Here is a 25,710-nt window from a genome sequence, read left to right as displayed (position 1 = left end):
TTATTAACTACACGTAATTGCAGAGATACATGTATTTGTCATTTGTTTTCTAAATTTCCTACATCAAACACTGAAAATATTCACACAATGGATTTTCCTTCTTGGTATTATTGATTTAAAGGAACAGGATTGACTTGCACTACAGCACAGGTTATGCAAATTATTGTTTAAAGAGTTTGATATTTTGATTGGAGGTGGATGGGAAGACTGATGTGACTGTCGCTTCCACTTGGTAAAAACTACTAAAAGGCTAAAGAGCCAAAGCTGTAAGCTGGAGTTACAGTGGAGGTAATAATAAATTGTTCCCCTGCTTTCAGTGAACAGGGGTCGTGGACTGCACACCAACTATCAGCAGCCTACAATGCAGCCTTAAGAGCTGGTCCCAGGTTAATCTAAATGAGTAGTCCTGTTGCCTTGAACTAAAGCAGTCATGAAAATGAGTCACTATAATTAGCGGGCTATCAGAAGAATTCACAATATCCTATTTCAGGCCAGGTAACCTGCAGAGATTTCAGAAAGTTATGAACCAAGAAATAGTTCATGCATGAACCTCCCTGAAAAAACTTTGTGGTGTTCAGAAGTGCTGGAAAGCAGACTGATTTAATCTTTTTCACATCCTTTGACCCTTAGCACAAAGAACAACATGCATATTTCTTAAAATATCAAATGGTCCATTCATTTTCTTGATCATTTGTCCAGTTTGGGGTTTCACAACATGGCACACCTTAGACAGATTACAAGTGTATCACAGGGCCAACACAGAGAGACTGACCATGTTGACATTTACTCCTCCCAATTTAGAATCACCAGTTAATCTAACATGCATGTCTCTGGACTGTAGTCGGAAGCTTGGGTACCTGGAGGGAGTCCACCCAGGCACAGTGAAAACATACAAATTTCATACCAAATGGCCCCAGATGGCTGATGGAGTCCTGTCTCACTACACAAGACTTTACACAGTCACCATCCCTGTGACACTGACACAGGATGTAAGTTGTACTTTACAATCAAGTAGGGAAAGGACTGGCCTATACAGTGGAAGTGATTGTATTTTTTTGCACTGTAATTTGACAAAAAAGTATATTTTTCCATTGCATAAGATGGTAGTGATTTTAAAACAACACAAGTAATGGATGAAAATGATTTTTATTTGATTATTTGTACATCCCACAAAACTTTAAAGCAAAGTCTACAACACTCACCTTTACATTTATAAACAACTTATTTAGAGAAAGACCTGTACATATTAAAATGCATGAAAGCTGTCTTGACTGTTACTGCTCAGTCACCAAATCAATAATTGTTACACAATGCAATGGGGATTTTTTTTAAAAGACGTATGAAACATTATTGATCATTGGCTGTCAGAGTTTTAAGCTGTACGCAAGCTGTTTTTCCCCCTTTCCCCTGACTTATTCCAGTCCTCTGGGAAAGACAAGCACATGTAAACTGATAAGGTGCTTTTTGTCAGTGATACAAGAAAATACAAGTACGACTTAAGTCTTCCAGTAAATTGGAAAAACAGTCACGTTTCTTGGAGTCCAACTTACACTAAGTTTTTGAGTCAAGCTGCTGCTCTGAGATTCCCGGTCCTCAGTAATTCTCTTGACAAGCGTATTATCTGTACAACGCAGCACACGTCTTCTTTTCTTTGAATATCTCCCGCTTGCTTGTGTTTTGTGCACCTGTCTTCTACTTGTCACACGCTTTTTTGTGATTGCCTCCTAGTTTCTTTCTTCAGTCTTGTGTAAGCTATTTGTTACATTTCTCTTGTCATTCACTTTCTGAAAAGTTTGTCCCACTTCGACTTATCAGCTGTCCACTCTTTTGTCTCACTTCCCATCTCTGCACATCAAACCTGCCACACACTTCTTTATCTTTGCTTCTTACTCAGCTCTTTCTCACCTCAGAACTCAAATTGATGTCAGGCGTTTTTATTTTTTTTATTTTTGGACAACTGACACCTCTCATCCTTTTGGACTAGCAGTGCAGGATCTTGATGAAGGCTTTGCGAAATTCAATGTTGAAAGTGGTGTATATGACAGGGTTGACGGCACTGTTGAGGTATCCCAGCCAGGTAACGGCGCTGTACAGGGAGGGTGAGATGCAGCAGCTTCTGCAGTGGGCCTTCAGTACATGGGTCAGAAAGAAAGGCAGCCAGCAGATAATGAACACACCTTTGAAAGAAAGACAAGACGGGGGTTATGTCTTTGTGTGTCACAGAAATCATTCAAGGATGTAATTTATTAAATATCTTGTCTACTTGTACATTTGTAGTTTGCACACCCTCATAAAACCACTGAGTCAGTAAATACACAGACAGAGGATATCATCTATCCCAGTTTCAGAGTCAGAACTGCCAAATGTCATAAATCACACAACAAAAATGAGCTTGGTGAGAAAAATACAATCAAGTCAGAAGTCATAAATAATAAAGGCCATAAAAACTGCTGCTGTGAATGCTAACATTCATCACTGTTTCTCCAACTGACATAAGGAAAACTTGCTCCAAATTTACATTTAAAATCTTTCATCTGGAGAAATCAAATTATTTTCAGTTATTCAGAATAAAGCCCTCGGGACACATTTCATCTAGATTTTTCTTCATTCTGCCAAAGGTGATTGCATTTCCTTTTGCGATACAGAACTGGCTCAAGGGAATTATTGTACAGTAAACATCTACAGTCACCTTTTATGTATTAAAAAACATTTCATGATTGCTGGTTTTAACCCATATTTTTGGTTTAATTTTTATTTAGTCTTTTATTGCTCTCTGTATGCAATCTCAGCAAACTTGTGAAAATACCTAAATAAGATGAAGGCATCTGAGCAAATGTGATGATACATGGGACAAGCTACAATCAGCTAGGAGTACCCTCTCCCGTGGAGCCATCTCAGGAGACAGACACCTCTGCTTTTAAAGATAAGACAAGAAACTTTCCCTTTTCATAAAGTTTATAGTTAAAGCTGGATTAAATATCCATGAACGTTCCTTTAGTTATGCTGCTATAGGTTTAGACTGCTGCGGGACTTAATGTGATGCATGAGCACTTCTTCCACTCTCACTTTTCACTCTCCACAAGTTTATATACCAGCACACACACATAGACCAAAAAAGACAACAAACATGCAACAGGACAAAGCATGGAGACAAAGAACAAAGAAATATCATTAATCAATGTCATCATATGTTTGTCTAATCACTCTCATGTTTTGTGTTTTGTCCTGTTTCTCTGTGTTTTACTTTTTCTCTTCTCATTAACCTCCGTCACTTGATTGATGCAGTACTGAATACCTTATAGTACACATTGGCGCTATATAAATAAGCCTTAATTAAATTTAATTAACTTTGTTCTGTTAGCTTAGATGTGTTCTGTGCCTTCACTAGATATAGAAGGATATCTTGAAAAACAATGTCATAGAGACTTAGGAATGGTCTGGCTTTCAGGTAGAAAGAGTTTGTGAATGCACCAGTGCACAGTGTGACAAACTACAAGTGAAGATTGAGCATGCACACGTGGTGCAGAGAACACCTCATTAATAAGTCTGCATTTCCCACTGCTTACCGAGCACAATAGCAAGCATCTGAGTCGCCTTTCTCTCCTTCTGCTGTGACAGCCTCCCTCTCACCCTTTCCTTGGTGATGCCCCATTTCTCTTTGCCTGCACTGCGCTCCCTCCATCCCTCACGGCCCCTCATGCCATCCTCAAGGGTGGGAGGACGAGGTGTCAGAGCCGATCGTGTCACGGTTGAGGGGAGAACAGGAGCAGGTCCAACCGAGATGGACAGGGAGATCCGGGGTCGTCCAGATTTCGAAGAGGCCTGAGGAGGAGGCGGAGGAGCCAGACCTTGCTCATTCTGTGGCAGGAAATGACCTGGCTCCACTTCAAGAGGGTGAACCACTGCCTCTTTAACCAGGCTCTGTGTGAGAATTGCATAAAAATGACAATAAAAAGAGAATCCGTTTGGACTGAGTGCTGGCTTAAGTTATGACCCTCACCACTTTCTTGCGCTGTGGGGTTGCAGAGGCAGGTCTCAGGATCAGGGTGCACAGCTTCACATCTTCTGGTTGTGTACACTTATTCTGAAATGGAAGAATGCCATGTATATTGAAAAGAAAAGATAATGCAAAAAAGAACTGGAAACGGATATCTCACAGTAAAATATATTTGCTGGTAGGATAAGAATCTAGTGTCATCTTATGGAAATTACACTGTGCATGAGATGAAGTGTGTGTATCTGAAGTTACAAAAGTGTTTTTCAAATATGATGAAGACTGTTGTTGACTTCATCTAAACTTTCTATCTCGTTACAATTGCAAAATGGCTGGAAGAAAACTCAAACTTGACTCAAGCTTGATAAACATTAGTTTGGTATAAAATCTACCTTCCTGTGTCGGTGACCTTCTGCTTCAGCCGCACCTTGCGCAAGCAAACAGTGTCTGCGTGGCGGGGCAGTGCGTCTGCCGCGTTTGCGCAGCACCAGGCAGATCTGCGCGTACACCAGCAATGTTACAATGAAGGGAACGTAGAAGGAGGCCACAGATGAGTACACCACAAATGCCGGGTCTGCAAAGCTGCACGTGGTGCCTTCACGATTAGCTAATGTGCAGCAGAAAAAAAGAAAAAGGGCAAAGAATGGATATAGTACAGAAGCCTTTAGGGATAATTGCAAGATTTATCTGTCTATGTGTAAAGTACAAAGGCAAAAGGCAAGAGAGGTTAACCTAGGATTTAAACTGGTGCAGAATTTAACTATTATCAGAGCAATCATAAAGACAAGTGAGATGGCACTCAAGTTATCCTAAATAGGAATCTGTGGCTCTGCTACCCTAAAAACTGATGAACAGTCCATCTTAGAAACATGAATCAGTTCTGTTGCACTGATGCACAGTTGAGGTTGGCGGTGGGCAAATCTACTCTATGATAATCATAGTAAAGATGTATGGAAGAGTACAACATATTCAATTATTCTGTATTAAAGGTGCTGTTAACTTTGGTCATCTGTTTCCATTCGTTGTCAGCTATAATAACCATCAGTTGAATTTACCATTAAACTCATTCATTTATTCTTAATCTTGAAACTTTTTGGAGCGCTTTAAGAACACCATGTTAACCTTGGTAGAACCTCAAAATCCCATCCTTTCGTGAACCTCGGGACCAAAAATGGTCCCGCCCCAAAAGTGCTCTAAAAATGTTATATATCAATATTTTTTTCTACTTTAAATTAGTCAATCTTTTAAAACTACTTCTGCTTAAAATATCCATGTCAAGTTTTAATTATATTTTCATTGTTTTAACCCTTTAAATCCCAGTTTTATTACATGAGCGCCCTGTTTTTTTAGCCCCAAAAAACAAAAAAACTAAATATTTTCCAAAAAAAACATTTGAAGTAATATTTGTTTGTTATTATAATTAGGCCTTTAGATGGACTAAAGATTGGCACCAACAGTCATTAAGATCGCCTTTTATTTTTTTTCCAGGAGCGCATTTCATAAAATGCACACTATCGACCACGCCCAAAAAGTGCTATAAAAAATTTATATATTAATATTTTATTCCACTTTAAATTAGCCAATCTTTTAGACCTACTTCTCCTTGAAATATTCATGTCAAGTTTTAATTACATTTCGCGGATTTTAACCCTTTATATCCCGGTTTCGTCACATGAGCGCACTGCTTTTTTTGCCCCAAAAACATAAAACATAAAACATAAAATATTTTCCAAAAAAAACATTTGAAGTAATATTTTATTGTTATTATAATTAGGCCTTTAGATGGACAAAAGATTGGCACCAACATTAATTTCGATCCGTTTTTAATTTTTTTTGCAGAAGCCGAAAATGTCCCCAGGGGGCGCTGCTGCTCCTGCTCCCCCGGGGAGGAGTGCCTCTGCCGCGGGTGTGTTTCGCGCAGCGCCGGAGCATATGGTTCGGTTCCCGTGTCTGCAGCACACACTTCCGCTACCACGTGAAAACAAATATGTCATTTCCTGTTGATTAAAAAAAAAAAAAAAAAATCAAACGAACCTAAGGGCAGAAAATGGTCCGGAACGAGCAGCGGGCCAAGCTGCTGCTGCACGCGGGAAATTAGTCTGCCTTTTCCGGGTATGTCTCTCGAGCAGGCCGCTGGAGAAGGTGTGTATGTTCCAGCAGGCGTCACATGTGGAACAATGGCGCCACCCGGTGGCCAAATAAAAAAATTACAAGTTTAAGGCCCGGACTCTAAAATGGCACCATAACTGAGACAATCACACTAACCGTTGTAAAAATAATGGTGGTATGAAAAATAGCGTTTATAATGGGTTTCAATGGGGCAGAAATCGGCCACGAGGTTCGATAGTGGATGTATGCCTTTAGCTCAGCCATTTAGGCTCATTTAAAAAACTCAGACTGAAATTTTAAAATAAAATGGAAAAAAAATACATGTTAGAAAATTTGGCTATACTCCATTAAACACAGTGGAAATGGCGTGGAATTAAAAAACGCAAAGGCCACGATATGGTCCGAGATTCTACCAAGGGTTTAAAAATGTTAACTCATGAAGTTTCATCAAACCTACATTTGCAAATGGTAAATGGCCTGTATTTGTATAGCGCTTTTACTAGTCCCGCCTAGGGACCCCAAAGCGCTTTACACACCCAGTCATCCACCCATTCACACACTGGTGGAGGCAAGCTACAGTTGTAGCCACAGCTGCTCTGGGGCAGACTGACAGACGCGAGGCTGCCATGTCGCGCCACTTCTGGCCAACACCAGAAGGCGGTAGGTGAAGTGTCTTGCCCAAGGACACAACGACCGAGACTGTCCGAGCCGGGGCTCGAACCGGTAACCTTCCGATTACAAGGCGAACTCCCAACTCAAGAGCCATGGTTCGCTTTGCAAGCCACCAATGATGCAATGTGATCCTTTACATTCAAACGCTGGCGCTGGAACTGAATGAAAAGCAATGCACAGAGCACCTTTCAAATGCCGTGCTGTAATCTATGAGCAACACATTTCTGGGGAGAGAGAATATTTTTCACAGTTTGACTTACATCATTTGGTATCTTGCTGCATTTGGACCCACAACTGAGGCTGCCGGATGCCTCTTGCTCACCCTCGCATTACTCTATGTTTCCCCACTTATTCTCAAGTGGCCGCCTTTGAGTTCAGTGTGAGTGCTTTTGAAAGCTGAAGTCCTTCATCACCAACTCGTGCTCACTGCAGAGTCAAATGGACTAGACAGCACCAATTCCCAGTGTTTATAGATAAGGGGGTCGGGGTCTGCATGTACCTAGAGGTGGAGCTGGACTATGCTTCTCTACCTCATAGCTCTCCAATAAGGTTAGCTGCTGGGCACCTTCCCTACTGCTACTACTGTGAGACAATTTTAACCATCGATGATGCCAACATATTGAAATGTCACAGCATTATATTTTTAAAAGACGAATAATCAAATTTAAAGACAGTTTGGAAAGACTGTTTTTGTATTAAAAAAGAAAGAAACAGTTCTATAATTTTAAAGAAAACTATTTACAGCTGAGCACTGAAAAAGTCAAAAAGTATCAGATGACCCTTTACCAGTGTTGTTCAGCCCAAACAGTAAAGGGCAGGAGATGGCAAAAGAAAGGAACCACACAACCGAAATCATCACCGCCACCCTCCTCCTGGAGCTGTATCTGGTGTTGTAGAGCAATGGCATTGCCACCGCTGTATATCTGCAACAATACATACACACAGACACATTAACGCGCCTCCTACACGTTCACTTATGGTTGTGTCTTGACATGCACGTCAATGCAGAGGAAACAAATGTATTTCTGCACCTAATTGATGTCCTAGGACCTGGCGTCCACATATGTGGACATCACATTTTGGGTTGTGTAGACCAAAATATTAAATGTTGCTCCACAAGGGCCTGATATCCATTTACAAGGACATTATGCTGCCACTGTTCAATCACAATTGAAAACAAATGCCCTCATATGTGGATTTCATTTTTGTCAGAAACAAAAATCAGGTAAAATATAAAAATCAGGCAATTCTTTGTTTTTACATTCATCAGGTCCCAAACAGCCCAAATAGCAAAGTTCAATTTTGGAACATGAAGCCTAAAGTAAAATACAAAATAATGACTCCCCACTAGCTGCACAATCATTATCTAGATTTGTCCTATTTCTTGTTTTGCAGAATACACTGGATGACTTTGCATACAAAGTGCTCGAGCTAATTAAATCACAGCACTTTACCTCACCCCTGTGTCCTTGTAATGTGTCACTTTGGGGGCTTTAAGCCCTGACAGCTTTGCTACTGAATTATATATAAATTACTCTCTGTGGATTCAACAAAAACAATTTAGAGACTATCCTTAGATGCTATAAAAAATTACACAAGACCAAAGTGGTGCAGTCTAAATGTGTTACTTTGTCAGAAGAATTAGGACCCAATTGCAGACTGTCTGTCCGCTGGGTGTCTGGCCACCTCTCGCCGGACCATTAAGAGGGCATCAGGTGAGGTGGAACACTTAATCAGGTTTTTTATATGGTTCCACTAAAGCAAATACTAATTAGGGTTGCAACTGTGAAAACCTGTCATTACAAGGTGGACAGATAGATGACTGCAGCAGAAAGAAGTTTTTATTTGGCTACTCAGTGACAGCTGGATGATGGCAATGCAGTTTTTAGTGGGGTTTGTATAGGTAATGTATGTATATGCATGCTCTTTGGTTAGCGTTTATTTGCATAACCCAGCCAAAAAAAAAATATAAAGGTCAAGATTAGGTGGAAGAAATACCATACTGATTTACTGTCATGTTATTTGGTTAAAAATGACTTATATAATTTCAACTAGTTTATAACAGAATAACTTGTTCTCCTGCTGAAAGGGAATTCTCAAGAGGAAGATAAATTGTTAGAATAGAAGTGAGGTGAGCTCAACAATAAGAGGAGACACAAAGAGAAAAGAGAACAAACAAGCAGTAAAGGTGATAATGTGAGAGTAATTTTTAGGCAAGCGTCCACCTGTCGATGCTGATGGCGCAGAGGTTGAGGATACTGGCTGTGCACATCATGACGTCCAGGGTGAGCAGGATGTCACAGTGGATGAGGCTGAATCGCCACTCTCCTACCACCTTCAACAAAGCAAATGAGTTTTACTCACTCATAACTCACTTTCATTTTTTTAACCTGGTATCACGTTTTGTACATTTTTATTCATGTGCAGCACATCAATATTAACCAGGCTGGTTCAAACTTTTGCTTCTTATTGGATAATTCAATATTTAATTTGAGTTTTAATAGTTTAATAAAGATCATTACTTCCTTTTGAAATTTAACTACAAAGACTGTCAGAAAGAAAAAGACAAAGGATTTGTGTTTACCTACTAAATAATGCAGAAATAAGTATTTTGCACTCTAACAGTGACTGCTGTGCACCAAAGGATTTAAAAAAAATAATTCAAGTAAGTCCCTTGGATCTAAAAAAAAAACCCCAGTAATTATTCTTGACTAAAACAGAGTAACAGTATTTATAATTATTAAATAATTAATCAGTGATATAATCAATAGCCAATCTGATATGTGACAAAGGTATGTGTTATTTAATAGCCAAAAATGCCAAAACACTTATTGATTCAATCTTTCTTTGAGTAGGTTATAATAAAATAAAGATAAGGAACCATGTAACATTACGTTGACTGATCTTGTAAATGTGAGTGGGTATTTTTGTGTTGTTTGAAGTTCAAAAAGAGGACCCAATATACAGAACACAGAGGCATCACCTACACAAACAAAAAGATAACTTTAATTAAACTCAGGACAAACAAAGGGATATGGTAGGACAGAAAGTGCCCGGAGAACTGATGACAACTAAGACAAATTTCAGAATTCAAAAGAAAAAAAAAATCAAGCAGAATAACTAACAGAAAGAAAGAAAAAATAGAATTAAAACAAAGGAAGCATAATAAGCAAAGATACACAACGGAAGCTTTTCTCCCCTTTTGTTAATAAAACACAAAAGGCAAACCAAAATGTGAGAAGACCTGACAGGTTATTCCAAAAGAATATGCGCATTATTAATAAGTCCTATTATTTTCTTGATTACCATACCAATCTTATCCATAATGTTGTTCTGGTAACTTCATACTAACAAAAATGTATTTGTATTGTTCATTTTCAACCAGCAGTCCACAAACCAAAGCTACTGAAATTACTATAAGAAGCTAGACAAAACAGCATATGTGAAATTCTGGAAGGCTGGTTATCAGTCGGCTCATATTCTTATCTAATATATTACTGGTCTCATTTGCTTTGTGTTTGTTCGAAAAAGGCTGAAAACTACCGAACACTCTTATCCTCTTGATTTCCATTGCATCTAAGGATTTGATTCTCTCTTTTTTTTTTGTCTTTCTTCTGAACCACAAAAAAATAAACAAGAAAAGAAGGGAAAACAAACACAAGTGCACACACCTCCAGGTATACGCCCCAAGGCATGACCAGCGTGGCCAGCAGCAGGTCAGAAACAGCCAGTGAGACGATGAGGTAGTTGGTGGTGGTCTGCAGGGCACGTTCTCGAGACACCGCCACGCACACCAGCACATTACCAAACACCACGCAGAAGATCAGGAGGACTAACAGCACCGCATAGAAGTTGTATGGTGGAGAGTAGGGTGAAGCAGAGCTGGTGCAGTTGGTGGAAGTCAGCAAAGAGGAAGAGGATGTGGGGAAGGATATGGGGGAGTACGAGGGGTCATTGGTGACATAGACAGAGAAATTATGTTCAAGGGAAGAGAGAGGGAAGGAGGGGGAGGAGGTGTCGTCTGACTTGTTGGGTAAAGTCATCTTGCTCCAGTGAACATGGTCAGGCTGAAAATTAATGACACAAAAAAGCAGGAGAAACATAATTACTGTGGGGCCCTTCATGGCCCACTGTGCATTTGATTCTGTCTTTTAAAATAGATCCAAAGATGAGTGGCTACTTTTTCTGACAGGAAAGGAGAACGAAGGAACGCTTATTATTGGAACTTTGTCTTTGGTCTCACCTCAGACAGACAGCTTTGTAACCACACAAAGGGCACAGAGTAAAGGAAAATCATTGGATACTGCACACTCAGTTTTTTATGTTAGTTTTTAGTTAGTTAGTTTTGACGCTCCCATTATTGCCTGGATTTCTTGCCGCTGCTGTCTGCAGGTGGTTATGCTGCCAGAAAAGGTGCTACGCAATGTTTTCTTGTAAAAAGGAAAACTTATTTAGCTAATCATATTTCTTATATCACAGACAATCAACTTCCATTTAATCCTATAATGCCCTTTGTATCATATATGATATATGAGTTTCTGAGACCTCTATCTCATCAACATGATCAACACTTGCCATACTTTCAAAATGTTATGGACAAAATTCTCCTTTTTTGTATAAAATTAACATTGTTTTTAACAAAAAGTTGCCAAAAATGCCCAATGTATCAAATGTGATACAAAAATATATATAATAAATATGTAATAAAAATATATCATACGCAACATGATACAGCAAAAAGAAATTGTGGATTTTGTTATAAGGGTTAATAAACATCTAAATTCCAAAGAATTTGAATTTTCTGGCTGTTTTCGATAGGTTGGGTCTTACAGGGTTAAAAATTATGCAAAGACAGTTTTAAAAATACTGCAAATCATTCTGGGTTTATGTCTGTATATGAATTAAGAAAGCTGAGGCCCAAACTACAAAGCAGCATCTCTTTGTGTTTCTCTAATGCCTGTCAGTAATAAATATTAACTATGAGACCCAACTTTATTCCTTGATTTTCTATCTCTTGGCAGCAAAAAATTTATTGTTCTGAAAGCATTAATATATGATCCTAAAACACAAACCCCACACTGTAATTGGTGATGTGATCAAATTTTTACCAAGCCTATGTTTCAAATCTGTTTTTATATTCAATCTTTACTCTCAAACTCTTAAACAACAGGAAGTCTGCAGCTGCCAGAGCAAAAACTAAAACAGTCAGGAGCAGGTTATGGTCCGAGGGGGTTAAAAATCAGATGGAAGCCCCACCCCACGTTTTCACTGATTCTTTTATTTACAGCATATTTTAAGTGTGATATAGATTCTCTGCTGGGGGTGTACCTTTTATATGTGTAGCTTCCTAAAACCACATGAAACACAAACTGTGCATTGCACTGTCAGAGGAATACGTTCAATATTAGTTTGATGCTGTAGAAACCGTATAAAATGTAAGCGTACTTCATTCTAATCTGCTGCTCGAACTCTTTTACACCACTAACCTGCAACCTTTGGAACACAGGATAATGTCTCTGTGTTTTCTGTGGAAAAAGAGTAATATGATCCATGAATTCAGCTTTTAGATTGATTCGTTGCTGCCAACATGACACCTTTCATGTAAACGCATAGGGGAAATTAGACATGCACGAGTTAAAGCAAGCCATCTACTAATTGGAAGATCGATTGTTCAATTCCTGCCTGCTCCAGTGTGCATGCAGTATGCTTGTGCAAGATACTGAACCACAAGTTGCTCTCCAAACCATCCATCAGAGTATTTGCTAGAAAGCACTTAAGTGTAGGAAAAAAGTGCTTGTGTATATGAGGTATTTTGTTTAAAGCCTTTTTAGTAGAGGAGAGTGCTATAGAAGAACCACTTACCACTTACATGTGTAATGTAATACTAACTGAACATCCTAATACTCACTGACCAGCATGCTTCTGAATTAATGACGACACACACACACACACACACACACACACACACACACACACACACACACACACACACACACACACACACACACACACACACACACACACACACTTCATATATAAACTATAATTGCACTGTGACAGCTTATAGCATTTATAAGCCGTATGGATGCTCATCACTGAGTCAGTATTCTGTTTGTTCTGACATGCCTTCCACCCATGAAAGTTTTAACACAGTCAGTCATATTTGATCAATTATGTATGTATTATCAGTGTTCAATACACAAAGGTTTTACCTACATAACCTGTCCATAGCATAAAAAGAATTATTGATGTTAGGTCAGTGAGAGAAACACTAATCCACACGTGCAATGCATGCATCAGTGTGTTGGGTGAGCTGTGTGAAAACATTAGTTTATTAATTGCCTCGTTTTTGTTTGTATTTTTAGGATGCATTATTCACTGACTGCTCTCTATAAGCCATGCTCTCCCTTTGGCGATATTGATGCACAGTGGTACTGTAATCCACAACTAGTTGATGTAATTCAATTTGAAGGGTGAACTAAGGACGGTGCAATTCTTTTGACCAAAGGGCCATCAGGAGTAGGGTGTTTGTGCAAGCTGTCGCTCAAACCCAGTTTGTGGGCTGTACAGAATAATTCATGAGAAATTGCTCAGAAATAAAGTAATGCTCCATATTTTTGGGGGGAAGAAATGTGGATTGTTGTCAGCATACAGATGAAGTGCTGAGAAATTGATTTTTGCTGCACAAGTTTTGCATCATAATGTTACAATCTTTATGAGAAAAAAACCCTGTCAATTGGGTTTCATGTGAAGACTTTATTTTAATGTCACACTGAATCTGATGGCAGGTTATGTTCTGTAAATGACGCAAATGACAAGCATGTTCTTTAGGAATCTTTGTTTTTAGGGGAATCATTAGACTCAGCACCCCAGTATCCTGAAATGACATGTAACACTCATTTGTGTGCCATCAAAAGAATTTATTGTTTGCTGAATGTGGTTTACAACCCAGTAGTGTCGACTGATGACGATCTTAATCATGAGCCGCACCCTAATCCTTACCATAAAATGACATCTGAGATCTCAAAACATCAACATCAAAGAGCAAGATGCCCCAAGACAGAGTGCAAAACTAGGAAAAAAGCTATTTGCCAGTGACAGACTGCAGAGCTTCTGTAAAGCTGCTGAAGCACTGCAATAATAAGAATGAGAAGATGAAGTCTTCAAACAATGCTGGGGCATATTTTGTCCCAAGCAACTGATTGTTTATTTTATTTTTTTCTTGAACTGAACTACAAACGTTACATTGAACCTCAAATACTTTTAACACAAATTATCAAGAAAAAGATTTAACTTGCGAGGAATATTTCATGACTAATAATCTGATCACAACATAAACATTTCCCAGAAGCTTTAGTCACAGAATTATCTCCTGTTTTTAAGCAAAGTAATTCTTGTCTTGCAATCCAAACAAAGTGAGACCTTGGGCTAAAGATGCATCATAGTGTAAAGAATCAGCTATGTTCAGCTATGTCGTTTTAAGAGAGGGAGCACATCACATTGATAGCTGGGATAAATAAAATGACATCTGAGATCTCAAAACATAGCCACGACTCATGAAACAGCAGGCTATTAGACACAGCAAATGAGTAAATGAATTTTAAACCTATTTGAAACAGAAAGAGAACTTTTTCTGTTGTTTTTGTTGCAGTTTTTTGCAGAAAAAAAATCTTAAAACCAATTCCAGAGGGAGTCTGTCGCAGAGAACAACCTTAGCTTTGTCGTTTACTAAAACAGACAAATATTTAGCTTTAGACAAAAGAAGGAACGCAGTACGCTTAATTAATGAAAACATTAGTAACAACACATCTCATCTAAACTAGCCTTTTCTTTGAAACATGCGATTAGTAGCCTGGCACTGATGTCTTTTTGCAGAGAGGAGACATGATATAGATATATAAGAACTTCTCTTCCCCTCGCTTACAAGTCTTTGGCTCTCTTCTGTTACACTCAAACACAGAGGCTGTACGACAGCATGCAAAAAGCTGCATGAAATATTTATCGGCAACAGGAAGTTGAAACGGACTACTGACTGGCAGCATCACAGTTTGAATTTTCTTGTTAGTCCATGAATGAATTAAGTGAGACTTTTACCACCTTAGCACCACCCGCTCCGTCATGAGCATCACATTACAATTACTGACTGACTCTGACCTCTACTCTGCATTGTTAATCAACCCATATCCTAGACAAGTTCAACTGAACAAATCAATAGACCAGTGGTTCTTAACCTTGTTGGAGGTACCGAACCCCACCAGTTTCATATGCGCATTCACCGAACCCCTCTTTAGTGAAATTTTTTTTTTTTTTTCAAATTCAAGACATAGATATGTTTTTTTACTGGTGCACAAAATGAGCCGTACATGAACATCACCTTGTTCAAAGAACAAAACCAACACAATGCATGAACTTACAACAAATTACATACCTGCAAATCAGTGTGACTTCTGCTGTTGCCTTTGAGAGACCAGTTCAGATATACGTGGCTTCACCTTGGCAAGTGCCAGTCTCATGTCATTTTCACAGAAAAGTCTGTTCCTTTTCTTCGTTTTTATGTCCAGCATCGTCGAAAAGGATTGCTCGCAAAGATATGTTGTAACAAATGGTATAAAAAAATCCAGGGCTTTCTTAGCAATAATTGGATACTTGTCCATTTGTCGACACCAAAACGTTGAGAGTGTTGTTGTTCTGAAGCGTTGCTGTTGAACCTGGCTCTGCTGAATTTCAATGATTTCGTCAAGGTATTCATCATTGACATCTGCTGTCTCAACAGCAAACGTGAACGGCTGTCTCACCCATGCTGGATATGACTCTCTTGTAGGGAAATATCTGTCGAGAGACTTTGCAAGCTCATCTAAGTGCGTTGCAATTGTTTGCTTCAGTTCCGTGGATACAGAAACATCTCCGATTCCAGACACATCTTCGACCTTACTTACACAGTTGTCCAGAAGGGGGAAGTTTGCAAAGTTGTTGTTCTCTGTTCGTCGTTTCCATAACGTTAGCTTTTTTTGAAAAGCCTTCAGGTGTTCTTCCGCTTCTATGATATTGACTCCACCACCCTGCATCTGCTGATTGAGATGATTGAGAGCTGCGAATATATCAGCCATGTACGCTAAAATGAGAATGAACTCAGGATTTTTGAAGCAATCTGCATGACAGTGTTGGTGCTCTTGCAAAAACAGGGCTAATTCCACACGCATGGCAAAAACACGATTCAGCACCTGTCCCCGGGATAACCACCGAACATTAGAATGGTACAGAAGTACCTCGACTTCAGAGCCCATTTCTTTACACAGCTCACTGAAGATGCGGTGCCTCAGAGCACTATTTCGCACATAGTTCACACATTCCACCACTGTTTTTAATACTTCTGCCATTTTTGGAGGCAAGGTTTTTGTTGCCAATGCATGCCTGTGCAAAATACAATGAGTCACAATGATGTGTGGTGCATCGGCTTTTACTAGCGCACCAAAACCAGAGTTTCTTCCCAGCATGACGGGAGCTCCGTCTGTACAAACTGCAGAAACCATGTCCCATGAAAGATTGTTGTCTCCGAAGAAGTCATCCACAAGCTTCTTCACATCGGCTGCCTTAGTTGTTGTTGTAAGAGGCTTACAAAATAAAAAATCTTCTTTTATCATGTCATATTTCACATAGCGCACAAAAACAGTAAGCTGGCTTAGATTAGCAACGTCTGTGCTCTCATCGAGCTGAAGGCTGAATTTTGCCGGGCTTGAAATCAGATCGGCGACTACTTGAGCCAAGATGTCTTTACTCATGTCTTCTATTCTGTCGCTGACTGTGTCATTTGAAAGAGGAATTTGTGATAATTTACCTTCGGCCGCTGTTCCGAGTATCAGATTTGCCATCTTTAACGCGGCTGGTTTCACGAGTGTTTCACCAATGGTGTGTGGCTTGCCCTGCTTTGCGATCAGGTAAGCAACTTCGTACGATGCTGTGAGGATCGGTTTGCTAACGGGTACAAATCCAAGAGCAGGCAGAGTGGGCCTTTCATCGAATCTGGCTCTCTTCACCTTGAATTCAGCAAGTGTTGTGTTCTTGTATTCCCCGTCTCCATGCAGCTTCAAGAAGTGTTCCTTTAGTTTTGCCGGTGCGAGACTAGAGTTGCTCAACTTGGCGTTGCAAATCATGCAGATAGGACGCTCACTCCCATCACGTTCCATGATACATGTAAATCCATATTGTACATATTCGTCCAACCACTTTCTTTTTTTGCCCGACATAGTTAGTATGGATTAAAATGTTTAAAAAAAAATCACGCGAAGTACTACCACGACATTCACATGTTGACTACTGCGCGCGCTACATTCCCCGCAGCCCTGATTGGCCAAGCAGTGTAGCATGATCGTCTGCAGCCAGTGATGGCCAGAAGGGGGCGTGTCATCACAAATTTACACGATAATTCGGGCGTGGCTGGACCTCTGCGACCTCCGCAGTGGAGGCTCTGCCGAACCCCTGGGACCGACTCACCGAACCCCTAGGGTTCGATCGAACCCAGGTTAAGAACCACTGCAATAGACAAACCACTGGCAACAGCATCTAAAGACATCTCAAGTGATTGATTTCACAAGATACAATCAGAGATCTATATGGCAAATTTCCAACCCCCTTGACAATATGAATAGTATAAAAGGTGGGTTTGGTGAGTACATCTAAGCAACATTATCACCTTGAATTAAATTTCTGTCTTTTAGCCTTGATTTAGCCTAACTGGTGCAAGGGAGCCAGCCCAGCGCCAGTCCTACACAGCACATCACTAACCTTTTTAACCTGCACTAAACTTCTTAACACATATTTTATGCAAACACAAAATTACTATGATTCAGTTAGTTTTTCAAAACATTCAAAAAGAAACTTGATTCAGCAACAGAACATGCATAGATCTAAAATCTGGTTTAAAAACTCCAAAATGAATTAGCACATGACATAAGATTTTAAAATCTAGTTTATAAAATTGCAGTCCTTTCCTTTGAAAATAGTTTCATCTCCCTCCCCTGTCCTCTCTTTCTTACAATTTTCTGTATCACTCAGGGTTTCACAATAACATGTTTTTCCCACTCAGAATGTGCCTGCCACTTTAAAAAGGCACCTCTTCTGCCTATATACTGAAGTACCACAACCACAAGTTTATATCTGCATGATGTGCTCTAGGTGTAAGCAGGCCATGGGATGTCATTATTTTCTTATTACTGAGTAACTATCTCCATGCAGTCACTGGAAGCACATGAAAAATTCATTCATTCGACAGTATCAGCCTGCCTATCAGATTTTATTGCTCATTAACTGAAATTGTCGGATTGCTGTTCTGGATTGATCTGACCCACTGTAACCTCTGTATTTGTGTGTGTGTGTGTGTGTGTGTGTGTGTGTGTGTGTGTGTGTGTGTGTGTGTGTGTGTAGTAAATGCTGTAAAATATGCAGGAAAAACAATGTTTTTTTTCATTCAAGACAATTTGTAGAATCAGCTGCAACATAAATTGCAATAAGATGATTGACAGATCATGGAAAAACTCTTTAGTTGCAATCTTCACTTGCTCACTAGAGAATCACCTGTTTGCAGTACAGATTCTCAGCCAATTTCCTTGACATCTTTACCTGTTTTTGAGCTCACTCTCTCAACACCAAACACTTAAAGCAAGAATATTTAATTAAAACATTTGTTCTTCAAAATAAACAACTTTCCTGCAGTCATATTTGAGCAACTGTAAACCGAGCTCATCTTACCTCAGTCTCTTTCACAAATTAGTTTAAAAACATCAAAGAGCAAGATGCCCCAAGACAGAGTGCAAAACTAGGAAAAAAGCTATTTGCCAGTGACAGACTGCAGAGCTTCTGTAAAGCTGCTGAAGCACTGCAATAATAAGAATGAGAAGATGAAGTCTTCAAACAATGCTGGGGCATATTTTGTCCCAAGCAACTGATTGTTTATTTTATTAAATTTTTTTCTTGAACTGAACTACAAAAGTTACATTGAACCTCGAATACTTTTAACACAAATTACTAAGAAAAAGATTCAACTTGCGAGGAATATTTCATGACTAACAATCTAATCACAACATAAACATTTCCCAGAAGCTTTAGTCACAGAATTATCTCCTGTTTTTAAGCAAAGTAATTCTTGTTTTGCAATCCAAACACAAAGTGAGACTTTGGGCTAAAGATGCATCATGGTGTAAAGAATCAGCTATGTTCAGCTATGTCGTTTTAAGAGAGGGAGCACATCACATTGATAGCTGGGAAAAATAATACCAAAATTTAAAATGTTGCACCTACTGCAACAGGGTGGTGAAAAAAATGTGCCTCAAAGCCTAAAATCATAATTAATGTGTGATTGATAAAAACATTGATGAAAACATGAAAACTCCATGTGACCATGACAGATTCTTCTATAAACCCAGATAATGGCCTTTCATTAACTCTAACATGCCTATTCACTCAAAAATGTGTTTTCATGAAGATCTCTGGGCAAGAAATACATATGTATTCATTCCGTATTTTTCAATTTGTGATGATAAGAAGATGTAATTATAAGAACTGTTTATTTTTAATGAATATCTTTGTGGAAAAATCCCTATGAAGAACATTTATGTCTAAAAACACGCCTATCTAAGAAAAGCAACATAAAATTAACATTCAATAAAAGATTTATTTGCAATTAAACGTTTTTATAAACTTCTGAAAAGATTATTTTTATTCATTATTTTATATTATTTATTTCAGTGTTTGTGAATACCACTGATGTCTCAACCATTTTCTCATAAAACAGTCAACTTCTGCAATGTGAAACATAACAAGATATTAATTAAAATGTAAAAAATACAAGCAGGATACAAAAGGAGAGCCTCAGTGGTTAAAATTATGAATAAGTACACCTATTTGGCTCTGTCTAGTACATGTTGTTAGACCTACTGCCAAACTAAAGTGATAAATTGGGCAGATTTCAGTGATTGGAATTAAAAGGCCGCCATTAATCAGTGCATTGGTTTTACTTCACATTACCGTGCAATCATGTCTGCTAGCATAAACTCTTTTTCACAGAGAAAAGCAAACCATGCATATATAAATACAGCAGCCTGGTTCCCTAAGGTTCCCACTTAGTACAAGCTCGACAACTTCTGGAAATGGATGTTTGTATAACTTGCATATTTATCATCTTGAATTGAAATGATAAAGTAACTTCTAAGCTTATCACTTTGTCCCAGTGGTGTATATTTTCTCTGATTCATTTTTATTTACGCTCACTGGCCACCTTATTTGTGTAGCAATTCAAGTCCTCGTCAACACAGCTATGTAATCAGCCAATCACATGGCAGCAACTCGATGCATTTAGATATAGAAGCAAAGTTAATACAACCGGCTGAAGTTCAAACTGAGCACCCGAATGAGGAAGAAAGATGACTTTGAATGTACACTCAACAAAAATATAAACGCAACACCTTTGTTACTGCTCCCATTCCCCATGGGATGGACGTAGAGACCTAAAATTCATTCCAGATACACAATACGGCGACGAGCTGGAGTCAGGTCAAGACCCCGATGAGGACGACGGGCATGCAGTTGAGCGTCCCTGAGACGGTTTCTGACAGTTTGTGCAGAAATTGTTTGGTTGTGCAAACCAATTGTTCCAGCAGCTGTCTGGGTGGCTGGTCTCAGACGATCTTGGAGGTGAACCTGCTGGATGTGGAGGTCCTGGGCTGGTGTGGTTACACGAGGTCTGCGGTTGTGAGGCCGGTTGGATGTGCTGCCATATTCTCTGAAACGCCTGTGGAGACGGCTTATGGTTGAGAAATGAAGATTCAATGCACGGGCGACAGATCTGGTTGACATTCCTGCTGTCAGCATGTCAATTGCACACTCCCTCATTGCTTGTGGCATCTGTGGCATTTTGCTGTGAGACAAAACTGCACATTCCAGGGTGGCCTTTTGTTGTGGGCAGTCTGAGGTACACCTGTGCACTACTCATGATGTCAGATCAGCATCCTGATGTGGCACACCTGTGAGGTGGGATGGATTATCTCAATATAGCAGATGTGCCCACTACCACACATTTGGACTGATTTGTGACCACTGTTTGGGAAGGATGGTTATATTGTGTATCTGGAATGAATTTTAGGTCTCTACGTCCATCCCATGGGGAATGGGAGCAGTAACAAAGGTGTTGCGTTTATATTTTTGTTGAGTGTAGAATGGGTTTTGGTCCCAGACTTTCTAGAGAACAATCTGAGAAGAGAAAATATACAATAAGAACAGCTCTCTGGGCAAAAAAATCCTTGTTGATAACAGAGGTGAGATGAGAATAGATTGCTTTGAGCTGAGAGGAAGATAACAGTAACTCAAATAACCAGTTGTTACAACCAAGGCAGCAGAAGAGCATTTAATCTTGAAGCCCCAGCATACTAAGTATTGTTTTTAGCCAGATCCATCTTCTGTTTCAAATAGGACAACATGCCTTGTCACAATGCTCAAATCATCTCAAACTGGTTTCTTGAACGTTACAATGAGTTCACTGTACTCAGATGGAAGATTCACATTATCGACGTGAAGCTGACAAATCTGCAGCAACTGTCTGATGCCATCATCTCAATATGGACCAAAATCTCTGAGGAATGTTTTAAACACCTTTTTGAATCCCTACCACAAAGGATTAAGGCCATTACTAGTTATGTGTGCGTCATAAAGTGTCCTGTGAGTGTATTTACTCACTATAAATGACAATTACAGCCAGAAAAGCATCCATCCTCTTCTCCTAATCAAATTCAGGGTTGCAAGTGGGCTAGAGCATATCCCAGGGTGAGAGGAGCCATACACTGTACATATTACCAGTCTAACACAGAGAGACAGAGAGCCATTCACACCTACGGCCACTTTAGAATCAACAGTTAACCTTATGTGCACATCTTTGGACTGCTGGAGGAAACAAGAGTACCTGAAGAAACTCACACAGACACAGGGAGAACATCCAAACTCAACACAGCCACGAATCCTGGAATCAATCCCAGGATCATCTTGCTGTGAGGCAACAGTGCTAACCATTGCACCACCATGCACCCTATTTTTGACAAACACAGATGAGCAATGCCACAAAGCACTGAAAATGGAAATATAAAACAAGTGAAAAAGTGTAGAAAAAGTGGAAGTTGGTTTGAAATCCTTTCCAGTTAATATTATTGTAGTGAAAGACGTCTTATTTGACTTACCTTAATACAATTAAGAGTATCACAACAAAAATTAAAGTTGTTTCCAGATAAAAAGTTAACAATGTGGTGGTTTTCAGATTTGTACCGCAGAAGTATCTAATCCTGATTTAAGAATTTGAGCGCATTTGTCAAACTGTAATGAGACAGTTATGTTCGTGCAAGAAGCAACAAAGTGAGACACCCCAGATGTTTCTTGCTAAAAACACAGAAGCCAAAAAACACTCAGCTGTGATTCAAGCAGCTGTTATGATGCAGCACCTTTGACAGTGTTGCTCATTAAAACCTTGATTTACTTTGTGCAGATTCACATCCATGATGTGTAAACTGAGTCTGAGCAACATGAAACCTCGCTCTCTCACATTCATAGAAAATTTTGTGAGAAAACATGGTTGCACTAAAAAGCAGAGTTATACATTTCAAATTCAGAAAGAAGCATCAAACAGACACAATGCGCTTGGAGATAAAAACGTGTGAGGCCACTACATGTAAAATAAAGCAAGAGCCAATTTAAAAAGGGAAATTAATTCAAAATCTGATTAATCTCTTTTTTATTAGTGAGCTTAATTTAGATTACTGTGGTGGTTTTTCAACTGTTTTATTATGAACTAAGACAAAGTAACCAGCTTCATCTCATCTGCCCCCAACCCAGCCTCAGGCTCCACATTTGGGCCATGAGTGCTTCGATGGACCACATGTTTAAACATTCATGAGTTAAAATGCATAATTAAACATGGATGGAAACCTGTTTTCCCATATGGTGCGCTATAGGATGTAATGAGACTGATGTGAAAAGACATCAGTAAATTGATCCTGCAGGTTACATTTAGTTTAGTTTGACTCTAATTAACAGGGAAAAGTAAGCACAGGTAACAGATTTTTTTTTTTTTTTTTAAATATTATGAACTAATGATACCCAATTGTTGCTGCAACAGTCAAGTTTGTTACTTTTTGTGGGCTATGTAATCAGATTCCAAGTAGCAGTTTTACTACATTATTTAATCAGCTCACTCTTTCAAAACCATGCTGAGTGATGCCCTTGTTGTCCCAACTCAGTAACATTCACAAGCCCTTTTCTCTCTTATCTCCCTCTCCTCCTGCCCAATCTCCTGTTTCTCTTCCTCTGCTGGTTGCTCCTCTCTGGAGATGCTTGACAGGTCTATTACATTCTTGGCCTTGCCTGCCCCCAATTCAACAGCAAAAAAATACGCATAGAAGAGAAAGAAAAAAAAATATGCGTTCAAATTTTCCCTCAGCTTTACTAAGGCTGTGAGTTGGCCTGCTATAAATCTTTTATTTCTTTCACTGAGAGGGAGGAACAAGTCCCAGCCACTGGGAATGGTACGGATGTTAAGCTGCAGTATAATCAGCTCTCTGCTGAGATGAGGCCAGTAAATATTCAGCGTCTTAACCCTACTTCAGCTCCCAATTACTCCCTGAACTCCCTTGCCTCCTTTTTTCATATGTTTTTAAGGAGCAGTTATTGACTTTTGGAAACAAATAAAATCACAGCATGGTTTATTTGTGTATTTTGTTACACAGTGGAGAAAAAAAAATCATTTTTAGTACTTAATTGAGCCACGAAAGAAAAAAAAAGATAGATAGATAGATAGATAGATAGATAGCTAGATAGCTAGATAGATAGATAGATAGATAGCTAGATAGATAGATAGATAGATAGATAGATAGATAGATAGATAGATAGATAGATAGATAGATAGATAGAGCGAGAGAGAGAGCGAGAAAGAGAGCGAGAGAGAGAGCGAGAGAGAGGGGGGGGGGTATTTCAATTTGTTAGCTTGTTTAAGAAGGAAACTTTAACTCTAGTTAAAGAAGTCATTAGTATATTAGTGCTGCAATAGGGATTCACAGCCCCCTGTGGTAATATATGGTCAGTCAATAAGTAATAAGAATCTTGTGTGTGGTAGAAATACCAATAAATTGATTAGCAAGTGGGAGAAGGAATAATTTGCACCAATGTGGCACATGAGAGTGTTGCATGAGAAGATGTGATCCCCGGGTGACGCTCCACACCAAAAGCAAACATCTTCTATTCAAGAAGCGATTTGACATCTTCTCCATCTTTTATTTAAAATGAGACACTGCAGCGTTTGGAAGCCACTTCTAAGCGACTGCTGAGGATAAACAGTTTCAGTGTGAACAGACTGATAACTGCATCCTCTCCATTTCATTAAGAGTCAAATTTGATTTGTCAAAGTGCCCATATGGCACAAACATTTAAAGTGTAGACATAACCAGGGTTTGCTCCTGTTTACACACTTAACCACCCGTCCCCTGCCAAATCTACAAATTTTCACCATTCTAAAATGCACATTTGAGGGAATACAGCATTACTGAAACACACCCTTCAGCTGTTGAGAGAACTCTAAACAAATATAATGCCACTTTGCAACCACTAGAGGGTATCCCAAATGAGAACTTCAGATTTACAGTAAGATCTGTTTCTGCAATTCATTTGGAGGCAAGTTGATTTTATTTCTGCAACACCCGAAGACTGAGGTAAAAAACAAACAAACAAAAAAAAAAAACCTATAATAAATGAAAATATGGTAAAGTTGACAATCATGCTCAGACTCTCCAATAACAAACTATGGTGAGTAAATAAATTCACAATTTCAAGCAACCTATAGAAGAATAGTGACAGGCTAAAATAACATTACAAACATCTTTTACCGAGATATCTGAAAATACATCGGCAGAAAAAAAAAAGAATGTAAACTATATAATACTGTGAATCATACAGCTACTGGAGTCTTTCTATAAGACTTTCTTTGACAGGACTATTATGGAACAGAGCGAATGAATATGTAGTTTTTGCAATCATCATCATTATTATTATTATTATTTTAATAACGGAAACAGGAAAACTTCAGTGTATTTATGAAAAAAAAAATGAAAGCATTAAATGAGCAATAATACGAGACATACCTTTTGGGGCATGCCTTGACTTTATTTTGAATTCCGGGTAATAAGCACTTATACACTCCAAACACGTATTAACCCAAAATCCAAGCCGTGATTTTATTTCAAAAATAAAATGTCACCATGCCCCTGCTGGCGTTCATCCGCAAAACGAACTTGTCAATCTTGTATATTGGAACCAAGAAAAAGCATGAAAAATCACAGAAAAGCGTTGAAAGCATGGCAACAAGTTCCCCTTAAGACGCTGCCAGTCCTATCTGAACTGACAAAGGTTTCTATATTTAAAAGATAAAATAAAAAAAAAATAAAAAAGAAAGAATAAATCTGCTTTTCAATTTGGTTTAAAGCGGTTACTTACCCTATGGTGCTTCAGGTGCTCACATTTAGCTTCGCTCTCCTCTCAGGAACAGCACTGGCGAGAAATTGGCTGTCCGTCCGCGGCATCCAATCAACAACTTACGGCAGACCTTCCCCTAGATTGACCTCAGTCGGTGGGCGTAAACACCATCAGGGGTAAAGTCCCCCTCCTCTGTCGGGTCAGTGCTGCGGGGGTCTGACAGGAGATGGAGGACGATGGAAACAGTTTGAGGAGAGAAGAAGAAGACGAAGAGGAGAGGAGGGGTTCGTGTAGGTTTCACAGTTTCAGTTAAGAAATAAATCACAGAGCCAACTTGCGCTCACAGCAGACAGACTGTAATTCCATTGGTTCCGGTTGATATTAAGGGGCGTTGCAAAAACCAAATCGCGCCCAGTATTTATATTTCTGTTCTATCATTT

At 39.1% G+C, this 25,710-nt stretch overlaps 2 protein-coding genes across 2 annotated transcripts; both read right to left on the bottom strand.

The window, feature by feature from the left end:
• Positions 1 to 1,170: 1,170 nt before the first annotated feature.
• On the bottom strand, positions 1,171 to 25,710 carry drd2l (dopamine receptor D2 like). Its single transcript, XM_026183685.1, has 8 exons — positions 25,292 to 25,710; positions 10,447 to 10,842; positions 9,001 to 9,110; positions 7,562 to 7,698; positions 4,387 to 4,601; positions 4,001 to 4,084; positions 3,567 to 3,921; positions 1,171 to 2,177 (listed from the first exon to the last, which is right to left on the bottom strand). The coding sequence occupies exons 2-8, from the start codon at positions 10,816 to 10,818 to the stop codon at positions 1,981 to 1,983; spliced, it is 1,470 nt and encodes a 489-aa protein (XP_026039470.1). The 5' UTR covers positions 10,819 to 10,842; positions 25,292 to 25,710; the 3' UTR covers positions 1,171 to 1,980.
• LOC113032134 (protein ZBED8-like) lies at positions 15,211 to 16,959 on the bottom strand. The gene has a single exon (XM_026184817.1). The coding sequence runs from the start codon at positions 16,957 to 16,959 to the stop codon at positions 15,211 to 15,213; it is 1,749 nt and encodes a 582-aa protein (XP_026040602.1).

Source organism: Astatotilapia calliptera, chromosome 11 (genome assembly GCF_900246225.1).
Source record: "Astatotilapia calliptera chromosome 11, fAstCal1.2, whole genome shotgun sequence".
NCBI classification, from domain to species: Eukaryota; Metazoa; Chordata; class Actinopteri; order Cichliformes; family Cichlidae; genus Astatotilapia; species Astatotilapia calliptera.
The sequence above is the reverse complement of the archived record's forward strand: the minus strand, read 5'-3'. Positions and strand labels throughout refer to the sequence as shown.